The following is a 22,147-nucleotide window of genomic DNA, read 5'->3' on the forward strand; positions in this document are numbered from 1 at the left end:
TGCATGTTGTACTTAATGCAAATGCCATGCTCTGAAGTGGTTGGTTACTCCCTTCCCTAGAAAGGGTGTCTTCTAAGTAAAGGAGCATCTGGCAACCTTAAAGCTAAAAAGATATGTTATGTGTTCTTCATCTTTCTGGAAATTAAACCGCACTGAACAAAAAGAAAATCTCATGAGAAAAGTAACTGAAACTGTAAAAGTAATGTTTGCATTCTGGCAAAATCCACAGTAAGTCTTCACACTCAAGAGAGAGAGAGAGAGAGAGAGAGAGAGAGAGAGAGTCACAGAAGAAAATCTGTATTCCCTCGTTCCTCAGTCTGTGTAAGAAACCTTTAGCAGTAAGGTTTAGGCTGAAAAGAATAATAAAGAAGACAGTCAGCCTCTCCGGCTTCATGGGGTGGCAGCACACACTTTAGCAGCCCACTCCTTTATCAGCTACTAGGAAAGCAGCTCTCTGGACTGTGTTTTTCAAACACTGCTGCGGATGTAATGATTATGGGTGGAGGCCGTTTTGGAGCCAAGCGAGTTTGTGCTGTGCGAACAAAAGCTTCGGTCCTAAATCTGGACTCTTTCAGTTTCCTTCCATGTTCTTTCCCTGAAAGGAGCAGCACTGAGGAAAATCCTCAGAGCAGAAAACCAATTCTACAGCGTCCTCAGCATGTGGAGAATATTCCTTAAAAAGGGTGCACTGTTTTCTCTGATAAGCAGGGGAATGCAATTAACCCTTTCCTTAGTGGGACAGGCAACCTGTTCAGCACAGAGGGAAACAATGGAAACCACATGGACAGACGACTACATACAAGTACCACTATTTTTTTAATAAGCTGCACCAGCGTGGTCTCATGCAGGCCACACTCTGGCACGTGCGCAGCCACAGCACATTTATTTCACATTATTTGTAAACCTTGAATATTGAGCAACCGGCACCAAGCCCAGTGTAATAGGCTTTGAAATTCTGGGAATGTAATTATTTTGTCATTTGTTTTGGTTTCTGAGGACAGGTTCACACTTGGAGAGCTGCCACACACATGCCTTGGGAGTACACACAGGCCACTGGGAAGATCACAGGAAGCACTGGTGCCTTTTGTGAGAATCTGTGGTTCCATTTGGGCATATAAATGTGGCACCTGCAATCTGCTTGACTGTAGCATCCTAAAATCAACAATAGTGCTGCATGTTTTTTTTTTACAGGTGTCATTTATCAAAATATATACAAATCTGTTTTGGTATTGCATTTGTTGAATTACATGCAGTTTTCTCTGCGTAATACTCTATACTTCTTATTGACAATCCACATTCCTATTTACTTATGCAGATCACTTCATTTGGAATGTCTCTCCATTTTGTTCCTACTGTGTTCTATACTAGGAAAACAAGCAAGGACAGGACGCCAATGCCAGATAAATCCAAGTAGGTCTCACAGCCCACCACAGAAAGAGAGAGAGAGAAAATTACCACAGAGTAGACTAGAAACTGGTTTAAATGCACAGAAGAAGAGGAAAGCCTATTAAAAGGGCTAGCCTCCATGCATTAAGAACTCATAATGATCCAATGCACCTCTAAGGAATTATTAATCACCACCATCATCAATATGATTATGTTCTAAGTCTACAAAAATTAAAAAGTAAGGTTGCCAAACCATTATTATTTCTTTTTGAATAATACTTGAAAGAGGGACTCTCCGTGTTTTATGAATGCTAAAAAATGTTCAGTATGAGACCAGCATAAGGGCTGTGTTGGTTTTTGGGCATAGTCTCAATCTACAGCAATATTTTTTCTGCTAACAGACTCCTTTCTCTTCAGAATCGTCAGTAGGCATTGGTTCGTTATAAGTATTGTTTTCTGGTGCATAATGAACACCAAGGCATCTTTCTATAAATTCTGCATATGATTTTGCTTTATTGACGTGCTTTTCAGCTTATCTTCTTGACAGTGCTCAAGATTAGCAAAGTTCATTTTGGTATAAATGGATTTTCTTGCTTGTTTAAAATGTTACCCCACCCAGTATCTATATTCCCATTTGGAATTCTCTTGTGAACTCTTTCTTTTCCTGGTAAAACAGAATTGATGCTTTGGGCTTTAATAACAATAAGAAGAAGAACCACAGCCACCACAACAACCGAGGAATAATGTGGATGAGTAGGAATTATGAGAGAGACAGAGAGAGAGAGAAAGAGAGAGAGAGAGAGAGAGAGAGAGAGAGAGAGAGAGAGAGAGACCCTATTTTGTCACCATTTCAACTTCTACTCATTTCTGATGGCAACATCATTGGAGTCTGTCAGGCAGCTCAGAGAGGAAGTTGACTGGCAAGAGTCCACCGGTGCAGAGTTGCTAGGTCACTGGAACAATAAAATGGCAAGAAAAAAAACATCCTGGCTGCAAAAGGGGCCAGCCGGGAGTATAAAAGGGCGGGTGGAGGCAGGGGGCACGGGGAAACACAATGAAAACCATGGCAGCTCCCTGAGTGTGTGGAGAACAGGTTGACTGGGATGAAATATAGTTTCAGGCCTGAGTGATCAGAACATTGCCTGGCAGAGCCTTTGCTGGGTTAATTTTATAGCACATCAGATTTGGATAACTGTAAGGAAATGTCCTTAGCTACCAAAGCGTGCCTTTAGAGTAGGCACGAGGAGGCCATGGAAACTGGATTGTTTTCCATATATGAAGATTTTCATTGTCATCCAAATGCCAAACATGTCATGTTAAGCTAGGGCTCAGATATTCTGCTAGACAGTAATCAGGAAACGTCTACATTCTTATATAACCTGCAACCCACAGGAAAGCTGCAATTAAACAGGAACAGAGCTGAACAATAACACGGACAAAAATCTTTCAACCATTTATAGGATCGGCCAAATGACATGCCAGAGCTGTTCCACATTTTTGACATTTCTGAGTTCAGATTTGGGGTGATGATAACCCCGTAATTTTTATTAGGGTTTAGTGTCTTAAAACTGATAGCTGAGTGCAATTATTAGCACTTTAACCTAAGAATGGCATACTAGTACAACCTGCAACAAAATGCTGCAGTGTGAAGTGTTCCTGTTCAGTGTGCTGGCCAGCCAGCCAACCAGCCAGAGGATACTCCATTCCTTTTGGCCTCCCTGCCCTACCTGCTAGAACAGACACCTGGAATTATGTGGTCACTGAGAATGCTCAGTCCTCACTGGGCTGTTTGGGGTATTAGTTTTCGGTCTCAGAGAGAGAGAGAGAGAGAGAGAGAGAGAGAGAGAGAGAGAGAGAGAGAGAAACCAATAGGTGTTTTTTTTTAAACTTCTTGACATCATTGGATCCCCCATGCATCCTGATATCTCCCCCTCTTGTTTCTGGGCCTCAATTTTGGCTACAATCCTGTCAGCGCTCACCAGCAAAGTCTGCTATTAAAAGGAGTGCTAACATACTGAATGAATAAAGGAGCATTTAGGGCTACCTATGATGGTTCAGCCTGGGCTAGACTCCATGGCAGATGTATTTTATTTATTTTTACTTGTAATTATTGCTATTAATTCCACCTCCCCTTTCCAAGTCTCAGGAGGAGTTTATCCCATTGTGCTCAGCTTGGTAGTCTGTGGAAGTGCTTCCGTGTGCTCTAAAGCCCAGGACCATATGAGAGGCCACTCCATCATTCCACACACACCCCTCCAAGTTTTCTGAGTTGCACAGAAGACTCTGAAAAAGGTAGGGACAAAACACGGCTGGCAAACCCAAGCCCAAATGTGTGGATGATTCCTGCTTCTGTATAGCCTCTGTATCCAACTAGTGAAGCACGACCCAAGGCTTGTGCCTTTACAGTGATAAGAGTGCTCATTTCCCTTGCTCCACAAAAAATAACCATTGGCTTGCAACCTGACATTTTTGGGTGAACTTCTGCCTCCCTGATTTGGGATCTGGGTGTCGTTAAGAGCCTGGCTTCACAGAAGTTAACGGCAGGCTCCTACCGACTTTGAGCAAAGCTGGGATTTCAGCCAGGAAGTTAGAAGCAGAGCTAAGAATAGCCTTCAGATCCCAATCCTGCACTTTAAACCCTAATAATACCCACCTTCCTCGTCTTAATATGCACTTGGAAAGACCATCGTGAGGCCACTAAGTCTGAGAGACAGGGTTGGGTGTCACCCTTTGTTTATCATGGTCTTCCTGGGGTCCTGCTTCTTCCCATACCACAGAATTTAGCAATGCCAGACCGCAACAAATGCCTGTTGTGGCTGAAGCAGGTGGGAAATCCAGATACATGGTACTCAAAGCTACTCTGCCCACTAAGCAAGGCCTTATGTGCTTTTTAAACCCTGTTAGTTCTACCCTCACCACAGCAGCTTCAGAAGCAACAGGCCCCGAGCTGTATGTATGTAACAAATTGTTGTTTTTTTGCTCAGCTGAATTTTAAGTGAAGATGACAAACAGGCAAGGCGCAAATTTCTGCCCTGGTAACTCTCCTAGAGATTGCAATGAACCAGGCCTTGGTTTACTTCAAGACCAGGTAGTTTGAGCTAAGAGAAGGTGACTGGCCGAAGGTGACCCAGCAAGTCTTGTGGATGAGTAGGGATTCAAACCCAGTCCTCCCAGGTCCTTGTCCAATATTATAAACACTACACCGTACTGTCTCACACCACATGTTTAGGTCAAACTATATGGTTGCATACCATCTGGGGGAAGTTGCAAGTTTCTGACAGGCTTATGTGCTTGAGAAATCAAGAACTGCATATGGTAGGGAAATGGAAACATACTCCATAATCTTTTAAGGACATACTAAAGGTTACAGGACAGCCCTTCTCTTGCAACATTAGCCTGACAGGAACTGCCTGTCCCCTTGCAAATACACTTCCAGGAGAGGAAAGCATTTGCAATGGATAAAAAAAATAAAAAATGCAGAGAACAGTCTTAACTCTTCCCCTGCTAGCCCATACTCAACGGTGTTTACGTCTGAAATACAGACCTGAAACAGCGTAGTAAATTGGTGTGTGGAAGGGGGAGTTTCAAAAGAAAAATGGCTGGCAAGAGAAGAGTAAAGCTGCTTCTCTGTTACAAATCACCCCCCTCTTGAGAATCAGGTGCAAAGCAGACGCAGCCACCAAGCCAACCTTACACACGGCTGAAATTTAGTCTGAGCGGGTTTGTTGAGCGAGACCTCCAAACCCACTGCAATTGCACAAGGTGCTTCTGCCAGTATGTGACTGAATCCCTCTCAAATGTAGGAACAGCCTGGAAGTGTCCTGAGTGCCGCAAATGCATCAGGAGTAAGCAAGGTGTACCACAATGGAGGTGTCTGTAAGGTAAGCTTAATTAAACACCCTGCAGATGAAGGTTACATAAAGAGGCAAGCAAGTACGATGCAAAGGTCTATCAAAAGGAACAGAGCGATTCTGTGGTTTGGTGTTTTGTTCTTTTAGAAAAAGGTCAGCTAAGGAAACAATTCTGTGGTACTTAAAAAAAAAAAAAGGTCAGCTAAGTGAATTAGTCAAAGGGCAATTAACTAAGAGAAAGCCTTCATGAAAATGATCTTTGCACGAAATAACCACATTTTGTGGTTGAGCAAGCACTGCATTTTTTTTCCAGCACAGTGCTGCGCTGCACAGATGTAGCCAGTCTGTAGGCACTTGATCTAATTCAGCCTCGTAAAGTCCAATAGGTCTTAGCTAGGCTGGAAGGGCAGGCTTCCTGATTTAAGTGGTCCTCAGGGCATGAGGCGCCAGCCGGGAGCATTCCACCTTCTTTACCTTACCTCCTCCTTCCTTGGAATGGCATCCCGTTCCCCACAGCTCACAGAGAGCGGAACTCCCAAGCCCAGGCCCCTCCTAGGCACATCCTTCCAGTGCATTGTCTCAGAAGGGTGTAGCTGCTTCAGTCTGAACTGCACTTGGATCTCTCGACACCCTATAATTTTCACCTCTTCCCCCTTGACACGAACCATCTTGCCTACTGGCATAAAGGAAAGAGAAGATGGCCAGGGGGGTGGGGAGCTGCAAATTTTGGGTAGGCTTTTCCTTTCCTAATCAAAGCCCCACCAGTTACATTTCAGTATTGAGCTCAAAAGCCACAAGGCTAGGAGGTATCCAACAGCAAAGGGCTAACATTCCCCTGTGATTTAACATCTGCTGCATTCATCCCCACAAAAGCCACAAGCCATCTTGGCTGGAGTGCGGGGATCACTTTACTCCAAATGAGATTATGGGGCTAGAGGAGGTTTTGTGCTCTGCCAAGCCTCCTTCCCCAACAAGCTGCTTTGTGTCGGCTTCCAAGCCACCCAGGCTTCTGCCAAGGAATTCCTGTGCCAACCCTGTGGCTGGCCATGCATCCATGCTCACGTCCTTTAGGACGTCCTCTGTGCTTGAGCAAAAGGACCGCCTTCGCCCATTCATTTCATCTGTACACCTGTTTGAAAGCTAAAAGATTGTGAGCCAGGCCACCTTGTATTTATCTTAAACGTCCCGTGTAGTTATTTGATTTTACTGCCTTTCTTCCATGAAGTGCAATATCCAAGGCAGTTAACAGCCTGTCAATAAAAGGCCCATGTAAAAAAACCCCACAACAAACAAACAAAAAAATGAAACAAAACCACAACCCAAACCAATTACTATTATATGAACAGGAATGGGACACCTAGGTTTGTATTTAAAAATAAAAATAAAGGGAGGGAGGAAAAGTCACAAGCAATAAATGAACAGTGAAAGTCTATTCTGAAGTAAGTCCCAGATATATATTTATTTATGCATTGGATTGCAATCAAAATTGCACAAACTGTCCAAAAGGGCACCTGTTGTATGCAGGTGAGGACATTTGAAAGAAGGCCCTCCTCCAGTGGGGGTAAGGAAAAGCAACAACAACAACAAAAAGGATATAGTGGTGAAATGGAGTGTCCTCCAGGTGACAAAGCTGGCTGAAAAGCTGAGCACTTTTGTGAGGTGGTACAGATAAAAGATCAACATTTTGTTATAGGTCCTGTTTGTACCCCACCCACCTGAAAAAGCAAGGCCAGGGTATAAGCAGATGGTGACCCAAATTTAATTTTTGTGTTTGTTGCAAATATGTGGATACTAATCCTCAGATATGAATTCTAGTTACTTTTTTTTAATTAGCTTTGAAGCATATCTAAATAACGATCTAAATACAAGTCAGTAGGCATGAAAGTGTATCTTTTTCAACTCATTTATGCTGCCACAGAAAATTTGCAGTTAAAAAGAAAGGCATCAGACCAACTCGATTCACCTCTTTATGCTTGCCTGTTTTTCCTCATTATTCCAAGCAGAGATCGCGTTTCTTCTTTAAGAACTACTATTTGAAAGAGCCTTTATTTGCTGTGTTATCTGCCAGCCTAGCAGTATATCACATCCCACTCTGGATAAATGAGTTGATAATATCCCAAAGAGGACTGAAATGTTTAGCATTTAGCTCTGTAATCAAGTAACAATGGCTGTTTAAATGCTTGGATCTTTTTCAGGGCTACATTTTCATATGGGCTTGCAGAACCTGCAACAAGGGCAGATTGTCTTTGCAGGTGACAAGCACTAAAACTTCCTAGACAGAGATGCAATTATGCCCAGAGTCCACAATAAAATGTAATAAAGTACAGCAACAAAGGTAATTAGACTTCATGATGAATTGTGAGCCTTGACTTGCCCATTAAATAGCCAAGGTCTTGACTTCTATGCTGCTTTTTGAAATAACTTTTTTATGGTTTTGCTTTGTCCATCAGAATTCTGTCCAGTTCCTCTGGAAACTCCTAAAAACCAATGTTCCTCAATTGGACAAACCACTTTGTCTACAGCTTTTCACAATTTAGGCCCACTTCACAAATTGTGAGTGGAGTATGGCCCTCCAGATGTCATTTGACTCTAACTCTCATCAGCCCTCAGCTAATGTGGCCAGTAGTCAGGGATGATGGGAGCAGGAGTCCAATAACTTTGTGTGGTGGGATTGTAAGAAAGTGAAATGCTTCTGGGATATGATATATAATGAAATTAAGAAAATGTTGAAATATACATATACTAAAAAACTGGAAGCTTTTCTACTGGGAATTGTAGGTACAGACATTAACAGACAAGATACTAAGCTTTTCCTATATTTAACAACTGCAGCAAGAATTTTATTAGCACAGAAGTGGAAACAAGAGGAATTACCGGCAAAGGAAGAATGGCAACTGAAGTTAATGGAGTATGCGGAACTGGCCAAAATGACGGGAAGAATCTGAGAACAGTGGGACCAGAAGTTCCTCAAGGACTGGACTAAATTTGTAAATTATTTGAAAGACAATTGTAGTCAATCAAACACGTTGGTAGGATAGCAAGAAGCTTTTGAAGGAAAGGTATAAAAATCTCTGCAGAGAAGAATAAGAAAATATGATGCTTTGATGTTTTTGATTTGCAAGCAATGGTTAAGTAGTGAAAATGCAGAAATTTGAAATGAAAGATAGAAAATCACAAGGAAGGTTTGAAGGAAGTCATGGCTCTAAAATGCCAAAATGTATAATGTAAGAGGAGAGATTGTACTGGAAAGCATTACTGTAAAATTAATAAAAATGATATGGCAAAAAAAGCAGTCCAATAACTTTGGGAGATAATAAAGCAAGAATACACATGGATCTGTGATGGTTGCCTTGGTAGCACTGGAACATGAAACTCAATGTGGATTTCCAATGCAACTTTAGTCTCCGCTCACTTTTCAGATCTATTTGAAATAATACCCCAGATATACCCTAGGCTGGCCTAGGATATATTAATTTAATTATGCAGTCAACTCATAGAACATTATTAAATTTAAGTCCCTCTTATCTCCTTGTGAATCATTGACTTGCAGGACATCCTGTTTCATTGTTCAAAAATGATGGATTATCTACATCCCAACAGTGTCAGGGCAGGGCTCTGGGGCAGAGGTCCAGAGCCCCATTCAGCAGAATGAGCAGGACGGCCCCCAAATCAACACAGCTGCCTCATCGCATGTCAAAGAAATATACACATCTTAAACCAGGGGGATCCATTAACTTAAATAAAGGCACAGTCCTACACTTACCAGGGCTTTAATTCCCACTGAATTTAATGGGACTTGAGTCTGAATAGACATGTATGGAAATAAACTGTAAGACCATTAAGTTCAGAGTCCAAAATTACCTCATGGTATCCCATGATGCATAGCTCTTCTTCAGGGCAATATTTAATACCCTGGGTAGTTATACACATGTTGGGGGAGAAGAACCTTCAACAGTCATCATTACTTTGGTAGATCACAATGACCCTTCCTTCTAAAGATTTATATTATAGGGAGAGCCAGTGTTGTGTAGTAGTTAGGAGTGGTAGACTCGTAATCTGGGGAACCGGGTTCGCGTCCCCGCTCCTCCACATGCAGCTGCTGGGTGACCTTGGGCCAGTCACACTTCTTTGAAGTCTCTCAGCCCCACTCATCTCACAGAGTGTTTGTTGTGGGGGAGGAAGGGAAAGGAGATTGTTAGCCGCTTTGAGACACCTTTGGGTAGTGATAAAGCGGGATATCAAATCCAAACTCTTCTTCTTCTTTACCTTATTAGAGGTATAAATAATCTATTCTTTTCAAATAATGTGTCGACTTTGCAACTTTTGCCATCTTTGTCCCTGAATCATTGCCTCATTTTGGCTACAATCCTGGGAACTGTAGTTTCCCCCTCCACAAAGCTACAGTTCCCAGAACCCTTGAACTACAGTTGCCATAATTCTTGGGGAAAGTTAGGTGCTTCAGTGTATGGTGTGTATGTAGACTTTGTCTCCTTCATGTTAGTGCTGTTCCCATCTAGTCTTGCTGCCCTCTTTGCTCCTTGTTGGCCCGCTGAGGCGCCATAGCCACTGGCCCAGAAAAGGCAGAGCGAGGCTTATTTGCCTCAAAATGGATGTTGCTGGATCTTGGAAGCTCAGTTTCAATGAGAGCAGATGTTGGGATATTAAAGATGCCTATGCCACCTGAGGAGAAAACGCTCTCATCTCAAGGGCCATGTGTGTCATTTATACACACAAAAGAAAATACTCCCCCCCCCAGTGCTTCACTCTGAGCTCCCCTCACCCCGCATTTCAGAAGCCTGGATCCGCAGACAAAGTTACAGCCAAACAAGCAACAGCTATTTTAATGGCTCTGCATGTTGAAGTTTTTAGAACTTCCTTTACTCGAGGGAACTGCATTCTTCTAAGATTATATTATTACTTGGGCTGGCTGCCTCAGCAACACAGCCTCTCATTTCCCTTTTGGGTGGGAAAGTTTTTCTCCTTGTCCGTGGACTCTAATTATGATTTCAGCCTGAAGGGTGGATGGGAATGTTCTGAGCGGTGAAAAAAAGCATAGGCTAGCTAGCCATGGCTTGGGGTGAAGCAGGAGGACACGGTGGTTTAGCATCGCACCATTTGAAATATGTGCCTGCATCTTCTTCCCACAAAGTTCACTATGTCATAGATGTGCCTCTTCTGCATCCCTGTACCTAGCTTTAAAGCAGGAATAGGGGAACTTTTTAGGCTGAGGGCCACATTCCCTCATGATCAACCTCCCATGTGTCAGTTGTGTGGGAGGCCAAAAGGAAAAGTGAGAGGGGCAATGGATACAGTAGCTACACCCCTCACACACAAAAATTAATTTCTATAAACATACACAAAACGCGCCTCTTTCCATCTAGGCAAGCAAGAGACACTCAAGGGCATTTTATAGTCTGACAAAAACCCTCAAGGGTGGCCAAGTGAGGAGTGTGGCCTAGGCAGGAACATGGTTGCCTGGAAAGAGTTTTGAGGGTCACAGAGAGAAGCCCAGAGGCCTGAGATTCCCCAGCCCCATTTAAAGGAAACCCATTAATAATTTGCTGCTCTAATCTCCAGATTTTGTATGAATAAGGTATTTCCTCACACTCTCTGGTCTCCTAGTCTTTCCTGAAGCTACCCGATTGTAAACTTATTATTGGGGTAAAAAAAAAAAAAGAGCACTGTCATCTCTCCCCCTCTCTCCTTCGCCACCTTTCTCCCCTCTTGTTCACTTTATCTTGCCTCTATGCATGCCATACGATATGTATCAGATACAGCAAGTCTGAGCTTCCACATGCAGACAGAGCAAAGTCTGTAGTTTTTGTATCTTTCTAGAGCACAAGTCTGAACGCTTGTGATAAAAGAAAAGAGAGGCAAACCTAAAAACGGTGCTGAAAAATAACAGGTAACATTGAGAGAATACCTTGCCTGGTGTATTTTGTTGGGACCCCTTCCGCAGGAGCGTGGAAAGTCTATTTGTTGAGTTATTCTAGTAAGACGTTTGTCCACAGAACCAAGCCCAGCGCATAAATAGAGAGGAAGAAGAACGCCAAGGCAATCACAGCTGTAATCCAAAAATGATTCAGTGGGCCATATGTGACTGCTGTTGTGATAATGAGTAATCATTTGTTTTGTTTATTCCATTTATATCCCTACTTTTTCTCCAAGGAACTCAAGGTGGCACACACTGCTCTACCCCCTTCTCATTTAATCCCCACAACAACCCAATGAGAGGCAGTGAGTGGTCCAAGGTTTCCCAGTGAACTTCATGGCCAAGTGGGTGTTTGAACCCTGGTTTCCCAGGTCCTATTTGCTTGAGAGCTTTCTGCTTCTAGTCGTATAATACCCAAGATACCGTATAAACAAGTGTTAGGGGAAATGCAGTTTATCAACAAATGATAGGGTTTGCGGGCATTTCAGGAAGTAAGAGCAAAATGTCTGCCCATCCGTATGTTGAAAACATGGTTACATTCCAAAATGCCCTAACGGACAGCCCAAAATGTCCTTGCTTAACAATGAGACCGGATATAAATGTTAGAAACAAATAAATCAACTGCATTCATTTATTCATTTTTGAATCTCAAAGGCATAGAAAAAGGTGGAGGGTCCCAGACAAACATTTGTTTTTCATAACCATCTGAGCTAGCCACTTTCCTCCGACTGCTGTCACTGGCTGTCCTCACGATACCCCGTGTAAGATAGGAAATTCTTAATAATCCATCATAACCAAATAGGAACTGAGATATAGAGCCTATCTACTGCATTTCCTAAAGTCACAAAGGGAGGTCTAAGACTGAACCAAGGTCTTTTGAATCCCTGCCCTGTTTCTTATCTACCAGACAATCGTTCCTTCCTTTTAATGTAAATGTCGTTTTCTTTTTTTTACATTGTTTACAGTTGAGTACTGAAAAAGTGGCACAATGAGGGCAAGACCATCTAGCCCAGCATCCTGTCTCCAATAATGAGCAATGCTGCTTATAGTAAGTCACCGCCTAGGGGCTTGGACAGCATCTAGTAAGCCTGCACATACTAAAGCCTGTAAAATGTAAAGGCAAAGGGACCCCTGACCATTAGGTCCAGTCATGGCTGACTCTGGGGTTTCGGTGCTCATCTCGCTTTATTGGCCGAGGGAGCCAGCGTACAACTTCTGGGTCATGTGGCCAGCATGACTAAGCTGCTTCTGGCGAACCAGAGCAGCGCACGGAAACGCCGTTTATCTTCCCGCTGGAGTGGTACCTATTTATCTACTTGCACTTTGGACGTGCTTTCGAAATGCTAGGTTGGCAGGAGCAGGGACTGAGCAATGGGAGCTCACCCCGTCGTGGGGATTCAAACCGCCGACCTTCTGATCAGCAAGTCCTAGGCTCTGTGGTTTAACCCACAGCGCCACCCACGTCACCATAAAAGCCTGTAACTACCTCCCAAAGAAACTTGGGAACTGTTTGTTAAGGGTGCTGGAAAATGTGCTTCTGTAAGGCGTAAACTACCATTTCCATGATTCTTTATTTGGGGGGGAGGGTGCTTTTCCAGTCTATAAATGACAGTAATTTGACCATGGACAAATATTCAAGTGGACTTTTTTTTGAGAACAGAGGCAAGAGTCAGCTCTGCAGGAGTCAATACTGGTACACATTTCATTTCGGAGCAGGTACCCCAACCTGCTTCGTAACCATTATCACATCTTTAAATGACTTTTGTCTTTTATCCTTGCTGAACACAATCCAGTACATCAATCGCTGCAGTTAACCTTATTGATTTAAATGGGCTTGAACTTAAGTAACTCTGTTCTGATTCCAAAACGCATATTGGGGCCACGTCTTTATAAGACCAACTAAAATGTCACAAAACAGTATGCAAGCTTTGGAGTTCTCCAGAATGCTTCATCAGGTTAAATGGTAAACAGAGCAATAATATGGATTTTGGAATTTTTCTTATGGGCCAACAAAGCTACCTATAATTTTTTTAATTCTGATTGTGGATACTACACATATTTAATTACTTATATGCACAATTTAAAAAATAATACACATTATTTGACGGCATCTTTTTTATATAAAAAATGCTCAAATGCTTTTAGATGCTATTAATTGTTTTTAATGATTTTGGATAGTTTTACTTTAAAAAAAATGTTTAAAATAAGCTTTTAAATGGTATTGTTTTATCACAAATGTATTTGCCATCAGGGACCTCTTTAGGAGGAAGGGTGTGAGCTAAATGTACAGTAATAAACCATCCATCCATCCAACTGTTTGGTCTATCCCTGATATCATGACATAAATACTGTATCAAGAAATACCGCCATCATTTCCTTTCATTGTTACAGCTTTAAATACTTGTTTAAATTTGTTTCATTGGCTTTAAACACCTGAAACATAATTATTCTGACCCAACTTTAGACCTCAAAGGCCTATTGAAGGGTGACTACTGTACAACAAATACTAGTCAAACAAGGATAATCTCAGTATTATATAACAGCACTGGAGTGGGTCTTTACAGGGGTTGAGTTTACCACATTCATTTGCCCAAGTCCCGCCAGGGTAGTCTGTATGTTAAAACAGGTTTGTAGATCCCCAGCCAGATCAAGCCTTGAAGAACCAAATGGAAGCTCCATGTTACATGAAGAAAGGCCCATGCAAAAGATGAAAAGGTAGTCCGCTCTAGCAGAAAGGATCATGTACTGGGGTGAATTGTTTCCAGTCTATGGTAAACAGAAATAACGCCATGTGAACCCTAGTCAAAACTAACTTGCCTTTGGATTTGTACATTTTGCAGTTAGGCATAGAAGACCTCTGCTTTAGCACAAGGTTCTGAAGTACACCTGGAGTTGGCAAAGCACTGTAGGTATCTACTAACCTTTCCCTCTCCTCCAAAGGTTCTTCCTCTCCTGGGCCCCTTACCACCTTAATCTCCAGAGCATAGAAAGTAAACCGAATGCCGCAGATCTGCAGCGTATCCTCACCACCCAGAGTCAAATCACAACTCTTGCCCTTGCATCTTTATGATGCCATGTGTAAAGTGGCTGGCAGAGATAACTGCGGTACTATAGAAAGGAAATTGCAGCATCTCCAATAATTTACACAACCTAGAGCCAGACTTTCTGCATCACCTTAGCAGATGATGAGACACATCAGCTGGGAAAACCTTATGTTACACAACACAACCCTGTGTGTATTCACTTGGAAGGAACTCCCATCTTGTTCAACATTGCTTACTCCCTACTAATTATGGTTAGGACTGCAGCCCAAACCCTTCTAGTCCTTTTCAGATGAGATGCAGTTCTATGCATCCGCAGTGGCCAAAGTTTCTAGGTATCACAGTATTCACATACTCCAACTGATCCAGCCAGGGGATGCCTGCTCCTTTCATTCCTTCTTCAAGTGCCACTGCCTCTTTCTGGGTTTCAGAATCTCCATATGGCTGGGTGTGGAAAGAGTTGCAAAGAGGGGACGCCTCTGCTGCATGCTTTAAGTTTCTTTTAACTTCTGCACCAGTGTTCAAATGATGGGAGAAGAGATAAGCCCTCTCCTTTATGACATCTGTGAGTCCCAGCCTCTTGTCTCCCTCCAATTTTAGCAAAGGGCACTGGCGGAAAAGGTAAAGCCACCCCCCTTGTAATTCAAATCCTGAATTATATATGACTTGAGAATGCTTATTCCTTAAATACATGCTAATCATGCTTTGATAGTCATAAACTTGGGAAAGAAAAGCAGAATCTATTTCATGCCACTCTTGCAATACATACATCTCAGAAGAGTCTAATTCATATGACTGTGCAATCCTATACATGAGTTCAATAGGGCTTTCTTCCAGGTAAGTGATGGGACCCTGAATCCAGACAATATGGGACCCTGAATCCAGAGATTCAAATGTACCTGGGAGTAAGGTCCCATAAACTCAATGGGGCTTACTACTGAATAAATATGTAAAAGTCTGTGTGTATTCTAACTATTCAGTTTTTCATTGCTCTTTTTTTGAGCCAGGCTCCTGCTTGCTCTCTTCTACAGTATTATAGAGTTATAGAAATAGCAGGAAATCAAATTAACATTTATCCGCATTTTCTACTTTTGTTTATTTTGCATTCTTTGCATTCATTATCAGTTGCTTTGTGGCAATTATCACAATCAACAACAATAACATTAACTTTCATCATGATCATCCTTTTTTTTTTAAAAAAAATCCTTCTTGAAAAGACTTTGATCAATTTAATATTAGGAAATGACAGAAAATCATGAACACAAGTGTCCAAACAGTTTATAACTGGCTCAATGTAATTTACAAGTAAAATATTTAACCAAACTCTGCTCCCTGCACAAGCCTCCATTCATTCAACTGGAGAAACACTGGTTGTAATGGGGGCGGGGAGAGAACCCTTGTTCAATGAGACAAGGTACATTTACAGTGCCATGCTATGCATCTTTGCTTAGATTGAAGGTCATTCCACCAAGTTCAATAGGACTTACTCCTAGATATGTATAGGATTGCATCTTAGCCAATCAAGTTACTACATCAGAACTCTGCGAACTTATTTTACCTATAGACTTCTGTACAGTGTGCTTAAAATAGCCAGCTGTTTCTATATACCACCCACCTATCAAGCCCAAATGTATTATTTCTTATTCTTTTCATTCTTCCATTACTTCCAGCAGCTTGTTTTCTGGAAAGCCTGTTATTTATCTTTACTTACTGCAACAGAAGTCTTAACTAGAGGCATAATACATTACTACTAGTAGTAGTAATAATATTCGTTTTGGTCTTTGGATATTAATTAATTGTGAACGGGGCAGCTTCTCTCACACAAAATAACCTCTGCAAAATAAATCTGCAAATTAAACCCAGTCAAGTTTTGACAGGACAATCCATCATGCGGTTCATTCAGTAGCCGAACTCCCAACGCCTTCTCCCATAGCCAAGTGTCCCAAGCCCTTCTGCCAACGACATGGGGCCACCAGCCCGACCCAAGCGAGGAGCAGAACAGCTTGCAAGTGGCGCTTAAGAAACCTTTCTCTTTGCGCCCCACTTGAACATCCCCCAAAGCCGGATCCCTATAAAGTCCTAAGAGTGGGAGGTTGGGGGGGGGGGGGGAGAGAGAGAAGAGATGGCGAATAACAGAAGTTCTTTGTATTGTTATTGTTTCAAAAACAACAACAACTCGGTGCTGTCCGACAGAAGTGGCTTTCCTTTGACGCGCAACCCCTGCTGGGACATGGGTGGGAATGATCACCGGACTAGAGCTCCTTTTTTTGCTAAAGGGAAAACTGGTGGTGGCGATGCTGAGGGGGTGGCAGAGGCGCAGAAATCGGCCGGCTGGCACGTTCCTTCTAATCCGTCTGCAGGAATCCTCCACGCACCACCACCCCCGTCCAAGGCGGGATGAAATGTGCCGGATGAAGCTAAGCCCCCCCGGAGTAGCAGCTGCTGTGGCGGTGGGCGGGCGGGCGGACACACACATCCCCCCTGAGCTTCCCTCTCTCCGCTTCTCGCTCTCTTACTCACCCAGGTCTCCAGCGCCGACAGATGCCACGGAAGGCTCCGGGCTCTCCTTCGCCCTGGGAAGCAGCAAGGAAGCAGCCGAGAAAGAGGAGTCCTCCTGGGGAGGGGTAGATCCCCACGGCCCCGTCGTGGCGAAACGGGAGCGATCGGTGGTGGAGGAAGAGGAGGAGGAAGGAGAGGAGGAGGAGGAGGACGGGGAGGCGAGGGGGAAAGATCCCACAAAGAGATGCAGTCCCACGAGCAGGAGGAGGCAGAATTGATGGATCAGAAAAGTGCACGTTGCTGGCATGATGCTCGGGGCTTCACATGCCCGGTGGTGAATAATAATAACAATAATAATAATAATTAATAATAATTGCTGTAAGCACCATGCTCAGTGGGCGGGGAGGCAAAGGGAGCCCGAGCAAAGGAAAGGAGCCGCCTCTACTCTCGGAGTTCCCCGGGTCCGTGGCGAAGCCGCTGGATCAAGGGATTTCATCGTGGAGGCGCGGCTGATCTGGGAGGCAGAAGAGAGCAGCCCCAGCCGAGTGGCTCACAGCCGCATGCGAACTGCACGGAGCCTGAAAGTAAAAGCACACAAGGGCAAGGCTCCTCCTAGAAGCTGACATCACCGGGCGATGCTGCTCCCCTCCCTCCCTCCGTCCTCCGCCCCCAGCGCGCCGCCCGCCTTCATCTCCCCCACCCTTGCAGGCGGCTCGGGTGGTTCTCTCCACAGCTATGGTCCTAGCCGGAGATTCAAAAGGACAGAGGGCATCCGTAGACCAAACTTTTTTCAGGGGGGGGGGCGGGAGCAGGCGGGGTTTCCGGATTATCAAAATCATTAGGGAACTTCCACATCACCTAGAAAGCTGGTGTGGAGGAGCACAACAGGCCCAAGACCCTGGATATCTTTTTCCCCCCAAAGCAAAAGCCTGAAAACAGGAAACTTTAACTTAGGACAGGAAGTTTCCTGCTGAACAGAAGCCCCATCACAGAATCTGCCCAGGCAATCAGTGGGGTGTAATGCTTATCCGGGGAATTTCCCCTGACCCTTCACACACACAAGCCTTGCATGAAGAGGGGTATCCAGTAGCAGTCTGGAAAGCTGTTTGTTGTGGGGGTGGTGTTGGGTGTCCCTTAGTTCATGCAAGAGGCGGGGATTGAGCAATTTGTGTTCATCTAGGCAATGTGGATTGCAAAGGGCAGGGTCTAGGCAGGTAAGGACCCTGATATGTGGAAAGAGGACCTGTCAGAAGTTCACATGGTGATAAGTATCTTCAGGTGCTCTCCAGCATGACAATGAAGCTGCTTTTTGCACTGTCAAATGTAAAACCTGCATTCAATTTATTTTTATAAATGAACCATAAATACAAGACACATGCGTAAAGACACAGACGGCACAATTCTAGATAGCCATGGAAAAGCATTTTGTCAGCTCCTTCAGCCAAGTGACTGACTGCAGTAAAAAAAACCTTCCCCAAGCAGTTCTGGCTGAATAAGTATATCCCTGCCCCAGACAGGTGCTGTAGCTGACTAGGATTCCATCCAAAATCTTTATAAGCTAAAAACACATTGCATTACAAATTATGGCACTACATAAATGATTAAAGTGACCTTACAACATGTGTATATTTTTAAAGAAAAAAACTTCAAACTATTGATCTGCTTTTCATCAAATTTATACCCCTCATTCATTCCAGCAATAAATAAAACTTACTTCTGCTTGGTAATTATTTATTGCCTGTCTTCTTTTATCCCAGACTTTTATTTCACAATTGTTCCATTCTGTTTTCTATCTCACATTTACAACATTGAGGGGAGGGGAGAGAGAGCAGGACTCTTGCCAGCTTGGGAGGAGAAAGAGGTGGTGGAGGTTGCATTAGGGGAAGTCCTTATAGTTTAGTGGTACAGTATCTGCCCAGTAGTGATGTATGGAAGTGAGAGCTGGACCATAAAGAAGGCTGATCGCTGAAGAATTGATGCTTTTGAATTATGGTGCTGGAGGAAACTCTTGAGAGTCCAATGGACTGCAAGAAGATCAAACCTATGCATTCTTAAGGAAATCAGCCCTGAGTGCTGACTGGAAGGACAGATCGTGAAGCTGAGGCTCCAATACTTTGGCCACCTCATGAGAAGACTCCCTGGAAAAGACCCTGATGTTGGGAAAGATGGAGGGCACAAGGAGAAGGGGGCGACAGAGGACGAGATGGTTGGACAGTGTTCTCGAAGCTACCAGCATGAGTCTGACCAAACTGCGGGAGGCAGTGAAAGACAGGAGTGCCTGGCGTGCTCTGGTCCAGGGGGTCACGAAGAGTTGGACACGACTAAACGACTAAACAACAACAACATCTGCTTTGCATGCAGGAGGGTTCCAGGTTCAATCCCTGGTATCTCCAGGTAGACAATCCTTATGAGCCAATGGTCTGACTCTCCATGGCATTCTACTATCCTGCCCAATGCAGTGAGATTCCATTGCGAAGACACCATTCCTATCATCCTCCATACCCAAGCTAAGAGATTTAGCTTGCTTATGTTTCTTTGTAGTAGTTGATCATGCTACTAAGCAAGATGCATGGCAAAAACACAAAGTCGCTTGAAAAAAGCTTTAGGTGTTGCATCTAACTTTACAGTATTGTATTGGAAACCAATGCAAGGTAAGCTGTGATATCTTTATAGCACTACTACTGTTGCTCCAGAACTACTTTACCTTATAGAGCTCACAGCAATAAAATAATTCTTGGCACTTGTATAGTGCTTGCAGAGCTTCACAGCCGTTATCTCAGTGATCCTTACATCAACATACAATGGCTTGGCATTAAAATCCTTTCATTGCAAATGGAAACTTGAGGCTGAGAGAACACCCAGCTGCCTATGGCCCCCTAATTTATGGATTGGCAAATCCAGTTCTTCACATTTCCACATCAGTTTAGATTTATTTTTATAAAAGTTCTCATGAAGAATTATCAGTAGTTTAGAATATATTTCTCCTAATACAGTACATACAGTTTTATATGTGGTTTTGCCCAATATTGCATACTTTTTCATGTTGTGCACACTTTCCCCTAGTATATGCATTTATGTACACATTATTTGTGGTTGGAGGATTTTAAAACAAAATTTTGGAGGATAGGTATGTTTCAGTTTGCATGTTGTTTTGGGAATGAGATAGGTTCCCCATTCATGAGAATTAAATCTATTTTCTCCTTCATCTTTACTCTAAACAATTTGTTGCCAAGGTGGAACTGAAACAGGCTCATATTATTAACATCTGTGCTGCTCTAGATGCATGAATAATACTACAATCACTAGAAAACAATTCTAGATTATTCCCATCTTTTATTTTGCATGGTCATCACTGCCAGGCATCGTAGCACCACAAAGTTTCTTTTATTTAAGGTTAGCAGCCTACTTTAATACATGGCTTCTCAAAATTGGAATCATTTTCCAAAACTCGCCCCTAACTTTTTTACTTTCTGCCTGCCATGTTATCATTTTACCCTTGCAACCTGGATTACCATGTAAAATCCCCCACCTGCAACAATAACTTGAACTCTTTCCAAGAGGACAAACCAGATTGAAAGGAAGAAACTGCATGGATGAATTGGCATACAGTCAATCAATTGAATTGCATGTAGAGTTTTCAGGAGATAAGTAAATAGGTATTTTTGAGGTTATTGGCACAGGAGCATATAAGACTTCAGTGTGCCAAACACATAGCCAATGAAAGTAATAATTTCAGAGAAATATGTATGTATATCTTTGAAAGGAAACGAACAAGAGAGAAGAATGAAGCAGATTTAAAGAGCAGGAATTCAAATAGCTTTTTATCATTGTAACTTCTTAAACATTTGTCATCCTATACCACTGTAGTGTTAATTACTGAAAATATCCAAGGAATTCTTAAGTTTATCCTCTCAACAACTTTGTGAGGTAGGTTAGTTTGAGAAAGAGTGGCTAATGCAAGATCACCCAGCCTTCCTGTCTGAGCGGGGATTTGAATCCAGATTTCCCAGGTCCTAATTCAAAACCTTAACCACTGACTCCACCACACTGGTTTGGGCATTATGAAAGCACATCACTATCTTGGAAAAGACCTTAGCTTTGGGACCAATGTAATCTGCTCTTGAATTTATGCTTACATCCCAAACACAGAGCATCACTATTAGGAAGTGATGTCACCTGTAGCACAAATGTGCTTTGAATGGTCCACATGATTAAGAAAACAACATTGCTCTATATTTGATGGAATCATTTCTTGCAAGCAGAATGACACAAATATCTTAAGCATAAAATTCTGCAACGTACCATTCATCTCAGCTGAATAACTGTAGTATGAAATATGGTAGCAAAATCACCATTCCTCCCTTCTGCCATCAACATTTTGCTTCTGCATAGAACACATTCTGAAAAAGAAACAATGAATTGCCCTAAGATCTAAGGCAGGGGAAGTATATATTTCATTCATACATGCCACTTATTCGTCCTTTGCAATTTGTGGAAGATTAAGTTTAAATCAAAACACACCACTCACCCACATTTGCAGTTGACAAGCATCAAACAAGTTTAATAGTTCTCCAGCGAAGACTCCAAATATGGAATAATGATAAAATTGGCAACTGAATTAATTAGACACAGTATCTTATTATCTTACATGTGAGAGTGATTATTTAAGCAAGTGAAAAGTAAAAAGCAAGTAAAAGCAGAAGCCGAATTATTGGGCAGGGGTGGAATTACAGAAGTTTGTGTAGAATATTTTTGAATTAGCTGGCAAGACTGGCTTTTCTTCCATTAGAAGCAAAGTGGGAATGCAAATAAAGTGAGCTAATAAAATGAGGTGCTGTTGCTGAGTTGTAGTGTGGGGGTGGGGGAAGCATAGCAAACGCTTCCAAGTTCAATCCCTGGAATATGCAAGTAGCGCTGTGAAAAGCTCCATCCCAAAATCCCATGGAGCAGCTGCCAGTCACTCCAGACAATATTGTGCAAGAATTACTCAATAATGAGATGTGGTATAAGACAAATTCCTGTGTTTTTCCTCTATTCATTTTATTTAACATAATTCATATACCGTTTGATTGTAAACAAACTAACAAACCACCCTCCAGGTGGTTTACAACAATATAAAACTAAACATTAAAAATTGTTGCTAAAAACAGGTATTATAAATATTCAAAAGATTAAAATCAACAGCAGCTAAAAAGGTGATCATCTTTGTGTCTTGATAAGCTTGCTTAAACAAAAAATGTTTTTAGCAGTACAGTGGTACCTCGGGTTAAGTACTTAATTCGTTCCAGAGGCCCATTCTTAACCTGAAACTGTTTTTAACCTGAAGCACCACTTTAGCTAATGGGGCCTCCTGCTGCCGCTGCACAATTTCTGTTCTCATCCTGAAGCGAAGTTCTTAACCCGAGGTAATATTTCTGGGTTAGTGGAGTCTGTAACCT

General features: G+C 42.7%; 1 protein-coding gene across 1 annotated transcript in view; it reads right to left on the reverse strand.

The window, feature by feature from the left end:
- Positions 1-17,360, reverse strand: part of HEG1 (heart development protein with EGF like domains 1) — a 64,791-nt gene extending 47,431 nt beyond the window's left edge. The window contains exon 1 of the mRNA XM_081188269.1: positions 16,731-17,360. Within this exon, the coding sequence (XP_081044395.1) occupies positions 16,731-17,016 (286 nt within the window). The 5' untranslated portion in view covers positions 17,017-17,360. The remainder of the gene's footprint in view (positions 1-16,730) is intronic.
- Positions 17,361-22,147: the final 4,787 nt, after the last annotated feature.

This window comes from Podarcis bocagei, assembly GCF_964188305.1.
Source record: "Podarcis bocagei genome assembly, chromosome: 1".
Classification (NCBI taxonomy): Eukaryota; Metazoa; Chordata; class Lepidosauria; order Squamata; family Lacertidae; genus Podarcis; species Podarcis bocagei.